Source organism: Acomys minous, assembly GCF_964271855.1.
Source record: "Acomys minous genome assembly, chromosome: 14".
NCBI lineage: Eukaryota > Metazoa > Chordata > Mammalia > Rodentia > Muridae > Acomys > Acomys minous.
In genome coordinates this window covers 100,291,332-100,306,703 of record NC_140496.1, presented here as the reverse complement: position 1 = coordinate 100,306,703, position 15,372 = coordinate 100,291,332, and the positions used below count along the sequence as shown (strand labels likewise).

Below are 15,372 nucleotides of genomic sequence, written 5' to 3'. Positions count from 1 at the left end.
TGGGAACCAGAAAGGAAGAAATTATGTCACAGTGCAGTATGACAGACCTCTAGTGACACAGGGCAGACCCCATAGCATTGGGACTGAAGGGGAGGAGGCTGCTTGTGCAGGAAAGCCTAAAGGGAGGGAGCACTGGCTGGTCAGACATACCCCAGGCTGAGTACGTAAACACTGGGGTTGCCTACTCCGAGGGGCCACGGATCTGGCACAAAAGAGAAGTCCGAATGGATGCTTTTTTGCCTTTTGGCTTGTGACCTGGGCAAGCTTCCACCTTTCTCAGACTATGCCTTCGTACTCAGAGTGAAGGCGGCACTGTCTTCTCTGTAGTGCCGTACAATATGGTTCTCATTTAAATAAAATTCTGTTCTGTTTTGTTTCTGCACAGAGCGGGTATTAGTAATGAAACTATCAGGGCTGGGAAAGAGGCTCGATGGGGAAGGGGTTTGCTGTATTTAGGGTGAGGATGTGAGTTCAGATCCCTAGAAATGATATAAAGCCATCCTCAGTAGCACATAGCTATTAGCCCAGAGCTCCTACGGCGAGATGGGAGGCAGAGACAGGGGATTGCACGCCACTACATAGCACGTGGCCTGCTGCGCTGGGGACAGGAGATGCTCATGGTACACTATTCTACACCATCACCTCAGGTCCAGTTCACACTCTCACACCTGCCTGGCCTCTGCTGCACATAGGACCATAATACAGCGTCTGATGATACAAGGCCGTCTGTGCTCTGGCTGCAGCACGCCTTACACCGCTCCCTTCCCACACACGGCCCTGGCGTGCCTTGCTGGCCATGTGCACATGCCTGTCTCCAACCTCCAAGGGAAGCCTTCAGGGACCATCCAGGGCCACAGAACTCCCCTGCTCCATCCTTTGGTTAATCTCTTTTAGTTACTTTTTCTGAGTGGGAGTCTCATTTCCTCAGATAAACCCATCAATCGGGTTCCTGTGAGTCATCCATGGGGCAGCCATACAGAACAGCTCTGACTTAATGTGATCGCTCATATGACACACTGTTGACTCGTGAGCCTTGGTCATCCCTGACAACCATAAAACACTAAGGCAAGACACATGCACAGTGTCTTGGGGGGCGGGGAGGGGCCAGGTCTTAGGAGGCAGTTGGTCAGAAACCAATTAGGAAAAGAAGATACGAAACACAGAAATCTCTTCTTGTTGAGACTACACGAAGAGTAAAATAGGCCCACAATTATATGGTAAGCCCTGTGCATCGCTGACATTTGGCACCCAAGACAGGCAACTTGCTTCAAGGTGTGAGGTTGGGACCTGTTGTAGCAAGAAGCAACCAGGAAGCCCTGAGCTCTGGCCACAGCACTAGCAATGATTTACACGGTGGCTATAGTCAGCACTTTCAAAAGTTAGAGGTTCTTTAAGGCCGCAGTATCTTTTCAGACACAGTACAGACCTCACAGGAACAGTGTGGTTGTCAAGGAAAGCAGGTGGGAGCAAGAAGGGGGGTCTTTGGGGGTGTCCTCCAGTCAGTACCTCTTGGTTCTCCTGCCCTTTATTTGGAGGGGGCCTCTCATTGTTTCCTCAATCTGTGATGGATGTGATTCCAGAAAACATCCTTCTTCCGTGACTCCCACCCAGCACACTTGCCTCAGTTTCCTGCTGAACACAGCAGTCCCTTGTTGAAATTTCCAAACAGTACCATGTAAAAGTGAATTTGATAAAATGCTACCACAGGCCGGCATGCAATAATTATAATACTCCGGCATTTAAGTTGGCCAGAGGGAACGTGAGAGATGGGAGTGAGCATACACTGTGCCCACAGTGAGGGCAAGAGGGCCTTACAGGGTTCTGCAATGCTGAGCCTTCTGGAGGCTCGGCTCGGACCCTTCCCAGAACCCTCCTCAGGAGCTCAGACGCACAAAGCACTTCTGTCCTTTGCACACAGAAAATGTCCCGCGATTATTCAATCCAGCTGAAGCCTCCTCCAGTTTCTAAAAACAAGATAAGCCCGATGAAAAGCCAAAGAAGAGGAGGGGGAGAAAGGGGTTTTACAATGCTGGCTGCATTTACTACAGCAGTACTCTTGGGGTGCTGTGGGATGAAACTGAAGGGGGTGACCGAGCTGTGATGGAATGATGGGGGCTGATCTGGACAAATGGGTGTCGAGGTGACTGCGAAGAGAGGCGCATGAAGCAGTGAGATGGGAAACGGGGTGACGGAATGGAGGGGACAAAGGGCTACACGCGGAGAAGCAAAAGCAGGCAGACTCCTGGTAAGGCTGCGGGGACGGCGTCGAGGAGAGGTGTGACGCAGAGATACAGCAACAGACACGGTGCCCTTCTCCATCCTCACGCAGTCCCTGAGGAGGGGGAGTAGAGGACACATCTGAGTTGTTATCTAGATTATATTAAGGAACACCTGTGGCACCAATGAGGTTGGGTGTATAGGGCATTTCCAGGGAGGGTCGCCAGATGGGTAAGGATCTCCTGAGGGGTAGAGCCCATCATAAATACTGCCTGCACTGTCCCATAAATGAATCAAAAGAGGAAAGGGAGGAAGTCAGTTGAGTACCAGAATCCCTTTCTCTCTTCCTGATCCTCTGAGAAGTGAATGAGCACCCTCACTCCCTGCTACCATGGAGCTGCTGTCTTACCATGGAGCTGCTGTTCCACCATAGAGCAGCTGTCTCACCATGGAGCAGCTGTCCCACCATGGAGCTGCTGTCCCACCATGGAGCAGCTATCTTACCATGGAGCTTCTGTCCCACCATGGAGCAGCTGTCCCACCATGGAGCAGCTATCTTACCATGGAGCTGCTGTCCCACCATGGAGCAGCTGTCTCACCATGGAGCAGCTGTCCTACCATGGAACAGCTGTCCCACCATGGAACAGCTGTCCCACCATGGAGCAGCTATCCCACCATGGAGCAGCTATCCAACCATTGAGCTGCTGTCCCACCATGGAGCAGCTGTCCCACCATAGAGCTGCCACCATCACATAGCTCCTACCATGATGGATGGTCTCTATCATGTGAGAGCCAAAATAAAACCTTCCTTCCTTAATTACCTTTTGCCAGGTGTTGGGTCACACTAATAAGAAATGAACAAGAACAAGAGGGGACGAGGGGACGAGTCCAGCAATACTCTTGGGGCAGCTGCTAAGGGGCAGCTGGATCTTGCACTCACGCCTCCCCAGCCTGCCTGAGAACAAGCATCTCTGCCAGGCAGCCCACGGATTCCATTGCACAGCAGGGAGCATACAGGTCAATTGTTACTCAGCGACTCCAAGACAAAGTTCAAGCACCCCTAACCTCTGTGCTAAGCCTTGGTGCCTTGATGGCTCCACTCTGACTAGATTTAGTCATGGACCATCTGATACGATTCTCTGCACACTGATAAGAGAGGGAAGGCCCTGGACGACAGCAAGATGTTCATTCCACAAGGCAACACCAGGGCCTGTTTTTCTTTTTCTTCAGGTATTTGATTACTGAGGCACACTGTTAGCAAACGCTGGAAGCAGGTGACTGAGCTGCAGAGCACCAGCAAAATGCAAGATGACAAAAGCTGAAAATAAACCACCTAAGAATTCCCAGGAACCCTGCTTAGCTTCTTTGGCCTGTGTGTGTGTGTGCGTGTGTGTGCGTGTGTGTGTGTGTGTATGTGTGTGTACACGCACGCATGCATGTGTGCGTGCATGTGTGTACATGTGTGTACATATATACATGTGTGTGAACGTGTACATGCACATCATTGTACTCACGTGCTTGTTTGCCTGACTTCCCTTTCCTCCTTCCCTTCCTCTCACACTTTCTTCCTTTATTTTGTTTCTCCCACCTGCCATCTTTCTCTTCTTTCTAATGCACAACAAAGGCATTTCAAGGGACAAAGCACATGGACACGGTCAGAGCCACTAATACCTTGCTTGTCGGTTGGAGCATCTGCACTGAATTATGAAGGGTGCGTGACATAGCAACCTAAGTGCTTACCGCCCTCAAGCACAGCCCTTTCTTTCCTTCCCAGGGCAGAACTCTCCCTGACTATGGTTCAACTTCCAGTTCCTTCCTCATATTGGAGAATGAGGTACCCATTGGTTATGAATGGACCATGAAACTTCCTCCATGGGCGCATGTGTTTAAACACTCGTGCTTCAGCGGGTAGCACTAACCAACCCAGGAGGTTTGGAGCCCTTGGGAAGTGGTTGTCTGCTGGGCAGACCTGGAAGCTTATACCTTAGCTCTGCCTCCATCTTCTGTCTGTGTCCTCGCTCCTGAGAGCAAGAAGCCTGCCACTCCTGTCACCGCAGCCTCAGGCCACTCCTGCCACCATGTCATCCTCACCACAGCAGACTGCACCCCAAAAATAATGAATCTGAAGAGTCCCTTTCTTCCTCAAGTGACTTTTTCCTCAGGTATTTATGAAAACCAGGAAGAAAACTGCTAGCACACTCCTTTGAGCCGCTGCCCACTTAGCAGGCCCATCTTGGCCATAGCTACTGGAGTTCAAGCAGCCTGGATTCTTCTTTGAGGTCCAGGTTGTCAAAAGCCACGCGAATTCTCTAAATCTCAATTTCCCCACTTACTAATCCTGTCAAAATCTAAAGCAATATGTCCCCGGAAAACAAAGGAGAAGAAAATGCCTTGTCTAGCTCCTTGTTGTAATTACCTTAGACTTTTGCAACAGCCCTTAGAATGTACATATATATGTGTGTGTATGCATATACATATGTATGCATGTATATGTGCATATCTATATGTATATGTATATGTGTATATATATGTATATATATTCAGTGCTTTTGGTAAAGAGAGGCAGATGAGGAGGGAAAGAAAGAGATAAAAACCAATCTCTTTGACCTTAAGGCTTGGCTTTTCAAATATTCCTGATCTTAACCCATGGAATGGGTGCATTTTAGATCATATTCCACATACAGACACATAAAAAAATAAAAATGAGGACATGATGCTTAAGTCTATTGAGTACAATGTATGCTCAGGATTCCTTTTATTGGATACTGATTGGTTTTTTTTTTTTATGTATTGATTAGAGCCTCACTACAGTTACTCTCCTTTATTCAGTTTCAGTGGCTGATAATTAACTGTGCCCCAGAAATACGAAATAGAAAATTCCAGAAGAATTCATTAACTTTATATCTACTCCTCCGTTCTGCTCAGTGTGGTGAAATGTCAGCTCTCTGTCACACGGGACACAGCTGTCCAGCATATCCACACTGAATATGCCTCTCTTCCTTTAGTTACTAGTAGGAAGCCTGAGGACCAATCCAATTGTCAGCGCATCACAGTGGCTCAAGTTGAGTTACCCTTATGTCACTTAGCAACGACTCTGAAGTGAAAGTGTATTTACACTGGCATTTGGTTGTGACAAGAAGAAGCCATAAAGAACTACTTCAAGTTTAAAAAAAAAAAAAAAAGGAGAAAAAGACAATCCCGTATCTTGAAGTTGCTCAACTCTGAACAGTTACTCTTGTTAATCTAATCTATAAATTAAACTTTGTCATCAGCACGTGTAGGGTTAGGTACAATTGAGTTTGGTGTATACCATCTACCTTGGGACATCCTCATAGATAAGTACGGAGTGCGTTAATGGGTTACAACCCACAAGCTGAATCACGCTACAGAACAGGAAGTTTCATGGAAGACTTTAAAAGCATTGGGTTCATTGTTTCCTTTCACCTGTTCTTTTGTTTTGTAAGACATTGCAAAATAGAAGAAATTCCAACAGGTTTCTTATGCCTGTGCCCACAGATCACATGGCATGTTGTTTGATAATACACTGAGTTTTGTGTGTATGCTTGGTAGCTGCAGCTGATTAGGCTTATTGACAAGTAGGATTTCAAAACCGCCTCTTAGGCAGGGCTTGGTGCTTTTGTCTTTTCAATGAGTACCGGTAAGCAACTTCCTCTATGGACAGGGGTCTACATACATCACAGCCCAGAAGTGTGAGCTGCCTCGGGGATGCTAAAATATGAACAGGATGCCGCCATGCCTTTCTAGACTCACAGTCCCACCATCAGCACCACTCTCAAAAAGCAGTCTACCCCTGATCTTGCTCTATGTGGCTTCCTGTCCAACTCAGAGGCCAGCCAACTATTCTGGCTCACTACTGACCTCTTTCTGCAGCGCTATAGCAAGTGGCTGCAGCCCTGGGCCCTTCCTTGGGTGCTATAGAGGCTTTGGGTAATTCTACTATTACCTTATTCAAAATTATTTTAGATTTATTTATTTAATTTTATGTGCATTGAATGTTTGGCCTGCGTGCATTTATGTGTACCATGTTTGTCCCTGGTGAGTGTGGAGCTCAGAAGAGGATGTCTGATCCTCGGGAACTGGGGTTATGTATGGTTGTGAGCCACCATGTGGATGCTGGGAATCGAGCCTTGGTCCCCTGCAGGAACAAGAACTCTTAACCAGTGGCTAAGCCTCTACTCCAGCACCCTCTACTCCCCCCTTCTGATGGTGCTGTTTCTCATACTTAGGACGTCTTCTCCCACCCACACGAATTCCTCCTTCCTTCCACACTGTACCCTAGACGTTCTAAAAGCCCCCTCCTCTGTGGTTTCCTCTCCACACATGAGACAAAGCTCACTTGCTTCCTAGAGCTGCTTACAAATATTCATAGATTGACGTTTCTAATATTTCAAAAATGTTTCTAAGAAACTTTGAGACTTAATCCTGTATGACTATTCTCTACATAAGAAGGTTTAGTATATTTCCATTGTAATACCTAAATCATATAACTATTAAATATACCAGTTTTAAGCAACTTATCTCCATATTCTGAGAACCAGTGACTACAATGGGGGTAGACCAAAGAACTCTTTGTTTATTTCTAACATCCCATCATTTGGGGGACTTTAGTCTAAGACAACTAAATTCTTACATGAGTAGAGCTTCTGGGAGCTCTCTAGGATGCTGCGAGACACTCTCCTGGAAAAATCACAGTTAATCACAGAAATCTGTGTTGGCTCCTGACCTACAGAGTCTCAATCATTCATTCACTCATTCATTCATTGTTCTGAATGTCTCTCTGTCACACACACACACACACACACACACACACACACACACACACACACCCCTCTTCCTTTCCTTTCCTTTGGCTACTTACATCTTATAAAGAAGTTAAAGGCAAGCTATTCAATATTAGATGAGGAAATTTAACCCTGAAAGATGAAATAATGGGCTTCAGATCACTCTACAGAAAACCTGACCCTAAATCTCTGTCATTAAATAAATTGGAGTCTAGATATCCTAAAACATTGTGTCCCAGCTCTTCAGTTTCATTTCCCTTTCACAGACTTCCTCTCTTCTACCAAATCCCTCCGCCTCAGCGCTGGAGAACTCCTCTAAGTCCGCATCTGTCTCCTTGTCACTAACCAATTCCCCAACGCTGTTACACTGGAATCCCGCGACTTCTCCTATCCTTCTTGCCAATTTCACTATTTATTCTGGTTTTTCTGTTACCCAACACCACACCTGTGAAAACCACACAAGTCTTTTTTTTTTTTTTTTTACTGTGGACCACACAACTTTTTTTTAACTGTTTTTTTCTTTTTTTCCCTTTATTAATTTATTCTTGTTACATCTCAATGGTTATCCCATCCCTTGTATCCTCCCATTCTTCCCTCCCTCCTATTTTCCCCTTATTCCCCTCCCCTATGACTGTTCCTGAGGGGGATTACCTCCCCCTGTATATGCTCATAGGTTATCAAGTCTCTTCTTGGTAACCTGCTGTCCTTCCTCTGAGTGCCACCAGGTCTCCCCCTCCAGGGGACATGGTCAAAGGTGAGGCACCAGAGTATGTGAGAAAGTCATATCCCACTCTCCACTCTACTGTGGAGAATGTCACACAAGTCTTTTATTTTAATCTCATCCACAATTTCCAGCAAACTCACACAGTGAAGCCTGTGATGGTAACTTAACTACTGTAAAGACCTTTCCTCCCCTGCGGAGACAAAAGCCTGTTCTGCCTCTTGTTGTGTGGTATAGACAACGTGGTGAAACAAAGGTATTCTCTCAAATAGTCAGGTAATTCCTCAAGACATATGGTCAAGCAAATAATTAGCCCTACAAATTGAGCAGGAGATGTACCCCAGCTCACCGACATACGCGGTCACGCCAACCTTCAGCCTTTACCAGGAGAATCAAGATCCTGTCTGGCTTCAGGAGGAAATAATGATCATTTCAGACTTGTTCTTCCTCATACTTCTAATCTGCTGAGGTTGTCAAAGGAGGTGGCTGGATAGAAAAAAAAATACCAGCAAACAAGCAAACAGAAGTAGGGCTTGGAAGTTTGTTTTGTGGATAAAGTGTTTGCCTTGCAAGCTTGTGGGCCTGAGTTTGAGCCACAGAATCTATGTTAAAGGCTAAGCATGGTGGTATACACTTGTAATCCTAGTGCTCACAAGATAGAAATGGGTGGATTCCTAAGGCCTGTTGATCAGTCTCTTAGCTGCTTGTAAGCACCAGGCCAGTGAGACTGTCACATAAAGTGAAATAGACAGCATCTGAGGAATAATTTAGCCTCTGACACAGACACACACACAAACACACATGCACAGACAGACACATATATACCACACACATATTACATCACCCCCACACCCCCATACATACGCGCATACACCCATACATGTGTGCACAGACAGACACATACTTACCACACACATATCACCTCAACCCACACACATCCATGCATGCACCTGTGCATGCGCACGTACACACACACACAGCATCTGAGAAATAGTACCTGAGGTTAGCCTCTGACATAGACACACACACACACACACAGGTGCACATACATGCACAGACACACATACTCACACACACACACACATACTCACACACACACACACACTCGCAAACACACAGGCACATACACAACTGCACAGACACACACAGAGACTATGACATCAAGTATGCACATTCTTAAGGTCTTGGCTCCACCAGGATTTAGGGCATACTGCTTAAACCCCACATTTCATTTCCTTACTTGGCCATAGTAGGATAATGGAAGCATCAGCTTTATACTGTTGCCACGAGGATTAACTCAATTAGTAGTTATAAAAACTACCCAGAGCAATGCTGGCCACATATTGGGCACTATATAAATGCTTATTAAATAGGCCCTTGGTTTGAGCAATGCTCCCGATGTCTCTAACACTCAGATCCTGGAGACATAGCGGTTGTGTCTATCCACACCACATATACTCAACCAACAGGGCCAAAATATTCCAAAGCCTTCGATACCTTCTTTTTTAGTACAAAACGCAGGAAGTGTGAAAGCCTCTGTTGCTACCTATTTTGGATCAAGGAGCCTCCATGCGGATTCCCTCTCTGTGGTTGCCTTCTCTTGGCTTCCAGGCTGCCTGAATTTTCCGGGTGCTTCTGAAGCCCCTCTGCCAGCCAATCTTCACACCCAGGCTCCTCCCTTTATCCTCTTCACCAGACAGGTGTGTGAGTGGACCCCCATCTGACAGGTGTCTGAGTGAACCCCCTGTCTGACAGGTGTCTGAGTGGACCCCCTGACAGGTGTCTGAGGGGACCCCCTGTCTGACAGGTGTCTGAGGGGACCCCCTGACAGGTGTCTGAGGGGACCCCCTGTCTGACAGGTGTCTGAGGGGACCCCTGCCTGACAGCTGTCTGGCCCCGCCTCTGCCCACCCTCCCCTCTCCATCTTCTGTCTGGTGAGAACCAAGCCACCTCTTCACTAGTACCTTTATATCACTGCTCCAAGACCACGTGGTCCACCACAGGCCTTTGAGAATCACAAGCTACACCGGTGTGGCACCCGTTCCTCCTTCCTGCATTTTTTTTTTTTTTTTTAGCATGTGTCCTGCCTGCAGTGCTTGCTCCAGCCAGAACACTTGTTTCCTCACTACTGTGAGAACGTAAGCTCTGTGACTGAGGACTTACATCTGATCTCTTCACTGCTGCCTTCTGACTGCACAGTGAGTGCCTTGAGCACAGTGAGCGCCTTGCGCACAGTGAGCATCCACTACAAGCCCTGTGATTGGCTGCGCCCCGGCTCTCTTGTCTCCTCTTACCTAACACAGTCATCACCGTCTTCATTAGCTTCATGGGAGCTCTCCGGCGGCTGATGGAGCCGCTCGTGTGTGGAGACAAGACGTTGGTTTTCCTCTTGACGTACATGTAGATGCGCACGTAGACCACCACCATGACGAAGAAGGCCAGGAGGTTTGACACGGTCCAGAAAATGAGGTAACTCCTACTGTAAATGGGGGCCAGAGAAGAGCAGGCCGAGATGTCACAGAGGCAATTCCAGCCCAAGGTGGGGACCGCCCCCATGAAGATGGCGATGGCCCATACCAGCAGAATCAGCAGTGTCACCCTCTTTTTGGTCAAGTTGCTGTGAACCCTCATCCTCATGATGGACACGTGCCTTTCCACAGCAATAACCAGCAAATTGGCCAGGGAGGCAGTCAAGCTTGTGTCCAGGAGCCCCTGGCGGAGGAACCAGCGGTTGACAGTCAATGTTTTTGACACCGGGCCAGTGTTGAACATCAGGAACACATAGGCGATTCCGGCAAAGAAGTCTGCAGCGGCTAAGTTAGCCAGCAGGTAGTAGAAGGGGAAATGAAACTTCCTGTTCGTGATCACTGCTGCGATGACCAGGGAGTTAGAGAAGAAGATAAAGAGGCAGAAAAATGTCCCAACACACAAGACGATCACAAGCTTCGTCCCTGTCCACTCGTCGGCAGTGTCTGTGTTGCTCTTGTTGTAGAAGAAGTCCATCCGCTTGTCGTAGTGACACTCATTCATTGTGGAGAAGAGCCGGGCATCCTGGACAGGAACACAAGAAGACAAACATCACTAAGTGGGACCATGCACTAAGCCACTCACTGCCACCGTGTCACCCCCTCCTCCAAGTGACTCCCTTCAGTCTCCTCGCTTCAGTCCATGCACCCCTACCACAGCGCATGGTTTGCACGCAAACTGTTTCCCAGGATAGGCTAAAACCTCCAGGAAGCAGAGTCTGTGTTTCCTTTATTTGCACCAGGATCCAGAGGCTCTGGCTGCCTCGTGACAGGTAATTGAGTGGCTAGCTAAGGAATAAATGGATGGTCAAGGAGGCATCCGTATGTCAAGTGTGCTGCCTTACAATTTCCACTCTGTACCAGTGACAATGACAACATAGCATGGATCACTAATGAATGTTCTCTGCTGGTAGCATCCAGGCCAAATTTCTTATTTATGAGTTCTGCTCAGTAATCAAGAGCAGGCTGGTATGCCAGGCGTAGTCCTGCCAAGATAACACTATTGAATTACTTACTCTTCCATGGCAAATGGCCTTCTCCACGAGACCACCCCACCCTCTACCTCCAGTCTTGACCATCTCTCACCATCATTTATCTCCAGGCTACAGGTACAATTACTTAGTGCAGCGGGGAGACTTTGGTCTTGATACCCGACCCTTATCTTCTTCATCTCTTCCTCATGGTCTCCAGTGTGATTTTTTTTTAATGCGGGGTTTTCCAGTCTAATTACCTCAGGTCAGTTTCTGCACTCTCTCTAACCCACAGGTAGTGGAGGGCAAGGCCTCTGCAAGTGCCGCCGACATCTAGGGCTTGTACAGACATCCAATCCAAGGCGAATGGTAGGCTTCCCCGGCTAAGTGAAGGCGAGTTCTTGAGACTTGTGGGAAAAGAGACACCAAAGTGCGGTCTCAGGTTTGTAGGGATGACACTGGTTCCTCTTAGTATAAGACTTCTTGGGGGTCTTGGATGCCAAAGATAGAGATCTTAGCCAAGGGAAGGCTCTAAGGATGCCCACTTCTCTGCTATGTGTGGTCAGAGCTATGAAGGGTCCTGTCAACAATCCGTTGGAGTTGAAAGTGGAGATCCTAGCTTCTGACTGCAAGGGATACCTCATTTTTTTTTAAAGCTGGGATTTATCCCCTGAAGAACCAGAGGCTCAGGCTCAGCAGACCTAAGTGTTGACCTGTCTACCCTCCGCTGAAGTGTGTGTAACAGGGAAAGGGCAGTAGGAATCTCACTTTGAAACTTCCGACAAGATTCTGGAATCTGATACCACACCGGAGTAGGAATTACCAGCCTAGACAACAATTTTAAGTAGTATAAAGCTGAGTTGCCTCTTGATAGCCTGCTTCTCAATTTATATCTTAACGGTATAGTGATATCTTACCTGATTAAATGCCATTGTGAGATTTTTTTAAAGGTTCACTTTTTATAATTAAACAAATCGTATAACTTTAACATCTTCTTAGCATCTTGTTATATGTCCTACTTGACCAATCCCTAAATTTGGACCCCAAGGTTATTTCCAGTGTTTGGTCTTTATAAGCAACTAATCTGTATATACATGGCCAGCCATAAGAATGATTCGTTGTTTTCAGAATGAGATAGAGGATAGCAAGGCATATGGAGAATTCTGATGGGTCTTGTCAACCTGCCTGAAAGACAGTGTATTTCTAAGTCTGCTAGCACGATAGGAGGGCGTAATGGAAAATGTTAATTAGAAATTCAATTGAATACCCAAGGAGAAAACTCAGCTTTCAACAATGTTAAAGCTATATAAAGATTCCAGACAAGCTGAGAAACACACGCTGTGGATGGTCTGTGGTGTTACTGCCAATCTGGAGCCTCACTGCGGAGGGGTCACTACTTGCTGGCCCTCATCACTGGCCCCCCGGTGCCATGAAGACTGCGTTGGATTCCATTTCTCGTTCTACCTCATGTGGATTCTATAGCAAGGCTCCATTTTTAAAGCAGAGATTCTGCCTTCCCCAGACAAAATCTGATGGTGCCTCTCTCTTGCATCTTGGATGTCCCAATTCCAGTGAGAAATAAATTCTATTTATACATACCTAGTCCAGGTAACTTTGTTACAGTCACAGGAAGAGATGACAGTACTGTTTCCTTTCACTAAAAATAATTTACACATTTTGTTTTGTTATATGCCCTAGATAGCTAAGAAAAACATTTTTATAGCAAGTATAATATCACTCCTGAGTGATTTATTAAGAATATTATATAGAATGTTAGAAATTAGATGTTTTTAAAAAATCTGTTGAATTTTCCTTATTTCTTTAAAGAGAAGCTAGATTTTTAGTTTCGGTTGTTAAGTTTGGTCAAATCTGTGGTTGTGTGAGGCAGTAAAGCCTCAATGATTGGTACTTCAAAGTCTTCAAACTCTACCCTTCTTCCATAAAAATGAATTTGTGTATTCCTGATCCTTTTTTAATGGAAAAAATTGTTCTGAGAATAAAAAGTTGTTTTGTCTTCAGTGGAGCTGTCTCAGGAAAACTATGATTAGCAGAACTTATATTAAATAGCTCCCTCCCCGCTACACGGAATTGTACATCTGAAAGGAACAGTGAAGGCAACAAAGTTCATCCTTGGAATTAATTTAAAACAAAAAGGTTACATGAACTATAAAGCAGTAAGTGCAAATCATGCCAAGAAGTTTTGTTAGGAAAAGAAAAAGCTCACCATTATTTTAGTTATGAACAACTACATAATACAATCAGAAACATGCAAACAAACTGTAAATAAATAATTAAAAAGGAAGAATTGTGGGTCTTTTTTAAATTCTATTTTTCTATATCTCAGAATCTATCTATCTATCAGCTATCTATCTATGTTTGAGACAAGGTTTCTCTGTGTAGCCCTGGCTGTTCTGGAACTCACTATGTAGAAAAGACTGGCCTCCAACTCAGAGATCTCACCTGCCTCTGCCTCCCGAGTGCTGGGATTAAAGTGTGTGCCACCACCATGCGGCATTTAAACTTTTAAACATGATTTCATAAATTCTATGTCCATCCTTTTAGTTGTACACCGATTGCTCTGAAAAACAAGCTATGGTTCAAAGGAGAAAGCTGGGAGATGGGAGTACCCAGCCAGCCATCACCAGCTCAGCTCACTTTAGGGTGTTTTCACTGAGAACAAGGCTTAGGTGGGTTTTGTCTAAGCCCATGTCTCTCTAAGACTTTCTGTGCTGAGAGTTGACCTCATCTGGATCCACCCTTTACCAATTCTCCCATAAAGAAAACTTCCTGCCAACATCATTCCTTCCTTCTGCATTTGCTTCCAAGTTTACTGATGGTTCACTATGCAGATTAACCATACACTATCGTCTTCGCTAAGCTGGAAATCACTAAAAATCCTAGCTAGTTTAGAACTAATTGCCAAAGTAGCATTTCTTGACCTGTCTCAGACCTTTCAACCTGATTGTGTGATTTCAAAAAAAAGTTGATAAGTCTGAGTTGTTTCACTCTGGCCTCGTGCTCTCTGCAAGACGCCTCTGACTCACTCAACTTGCCATCACCTTGGGAACGTGAGGGCCACGATCCAGCCTTGGCTCAGGTACCCTGCAGCCCACCAAGGCCCAGGACTTTCCTCCACATGAATGCAGACGCTGGTGTCCAACTCCCATCCCAGGCCGCTCTGCTCCGGCAGAGCAGGGATCTGCTATTATGCTCAGCCTGGTAGTGGAAGACTCGGTAAGCGAATGTGTGATCTTTGTCCTCGGCTGTGTCCTACTCCCCCAAAAATCAAAAGTCGGAGTTAAGCATCTTTACTGGCTTACACAACAGCCACACAGCACAATAGAGTGTTTCGTCACTTATTAACTGCGTGTTCTCAGTGAGTTAATGTCTCCTCTCTAGTCTAATTTAATTACCAAGTGCGTACCCTGGGCCAAGTGCTGGACTAAGCGTTTTACATGGACCACTTCATTTCATCTTCTCAACAAGGATGCATAGCCGTCTTTCGGGAGGAGAAACACAAACACCTGCTGGAGGTCACACGGCTGAGAGGCAGGTGTCTCCAGCTGGGCAACTTTCCCAGAAGCCCACACTACGTGCTGCTTCCTCTCTTTAGGCAAAGGCAATACCAGGAACAACCGTGAGTCCTAGATTGAACGGTAATTGCCATGAAACTGAAAAGGGGACAATTTGATCAAATCACATTCAAAGACTTATCCACAGTGCAAAGCACAGATAAACAGCCTTTGGCTCCCTCCTCTTTTAAAATAGCCCTGAGGTAAGGAGAAAAAAAAAGATATTTAAAAATATATGTGTTCAATTCTTACAGTAAGAGGGAAGCAACACGGTCACATCGACGATGCTAACTCGTATTTCTGCCCCATCTCAGCGGCTGTTTGTTTCTCTGCTAAAGGTTTAGGGGATTTAGTAGGTTCTGACACAGACCCACAGGAGACACTCAACTTTGGAGCAATGACCACAACTTCAAACTTCAGTAACGTAAGCCTTCATAAGATGGCGGTTTGGAAAAAAGAAGAAGAAAAAAAAAAGATGGTGGTTTGGAAAGTCTATATGTGGAAGCAAATGAGAACTTCACTAGCGACGCTGTCATTTCGATCCTCCCCAACTTGTTTCTTTGA

The 15,372-nt window shown here is 46.0% G+C and overlaps 1 protein-coding gene across 6 annotated transcripts in view; it reads right to left on the bottom strand.

Annotated features, from left to right (window-relative positions):
• The window catches only part of LPAR3 (lysophosphatidic acid receptor 3), a 65,380-nt gene that overhangs the window by 34,553 nt on the left and 15,455 nt on the right, over positions 1-15,372 (bottom strand). For 4 of the 6 annotated variants that reach the window (XM_084756380.1, XM_084756381.1, XM_084756379.1 and 1 more), the window contains exon 2: positions 10,035-10,791. In XM_084756380.1, the coding sequence (XP_084612506.1) occupies positions 10,035-10,770 (736 nt within the window). In that variant the 5' untranslated portion in view covers positions 10,771-10,791. Of the gene's footprint in view, positions 1-10,034; positions 10,792-11,496; positions 11,727-14,295; positions 14,486-15,372 lie in introns of those variants that run through there. The other 2 variants (XM_084756376.1, XM_084756378.1) reach the window with 2 other exon arrangements.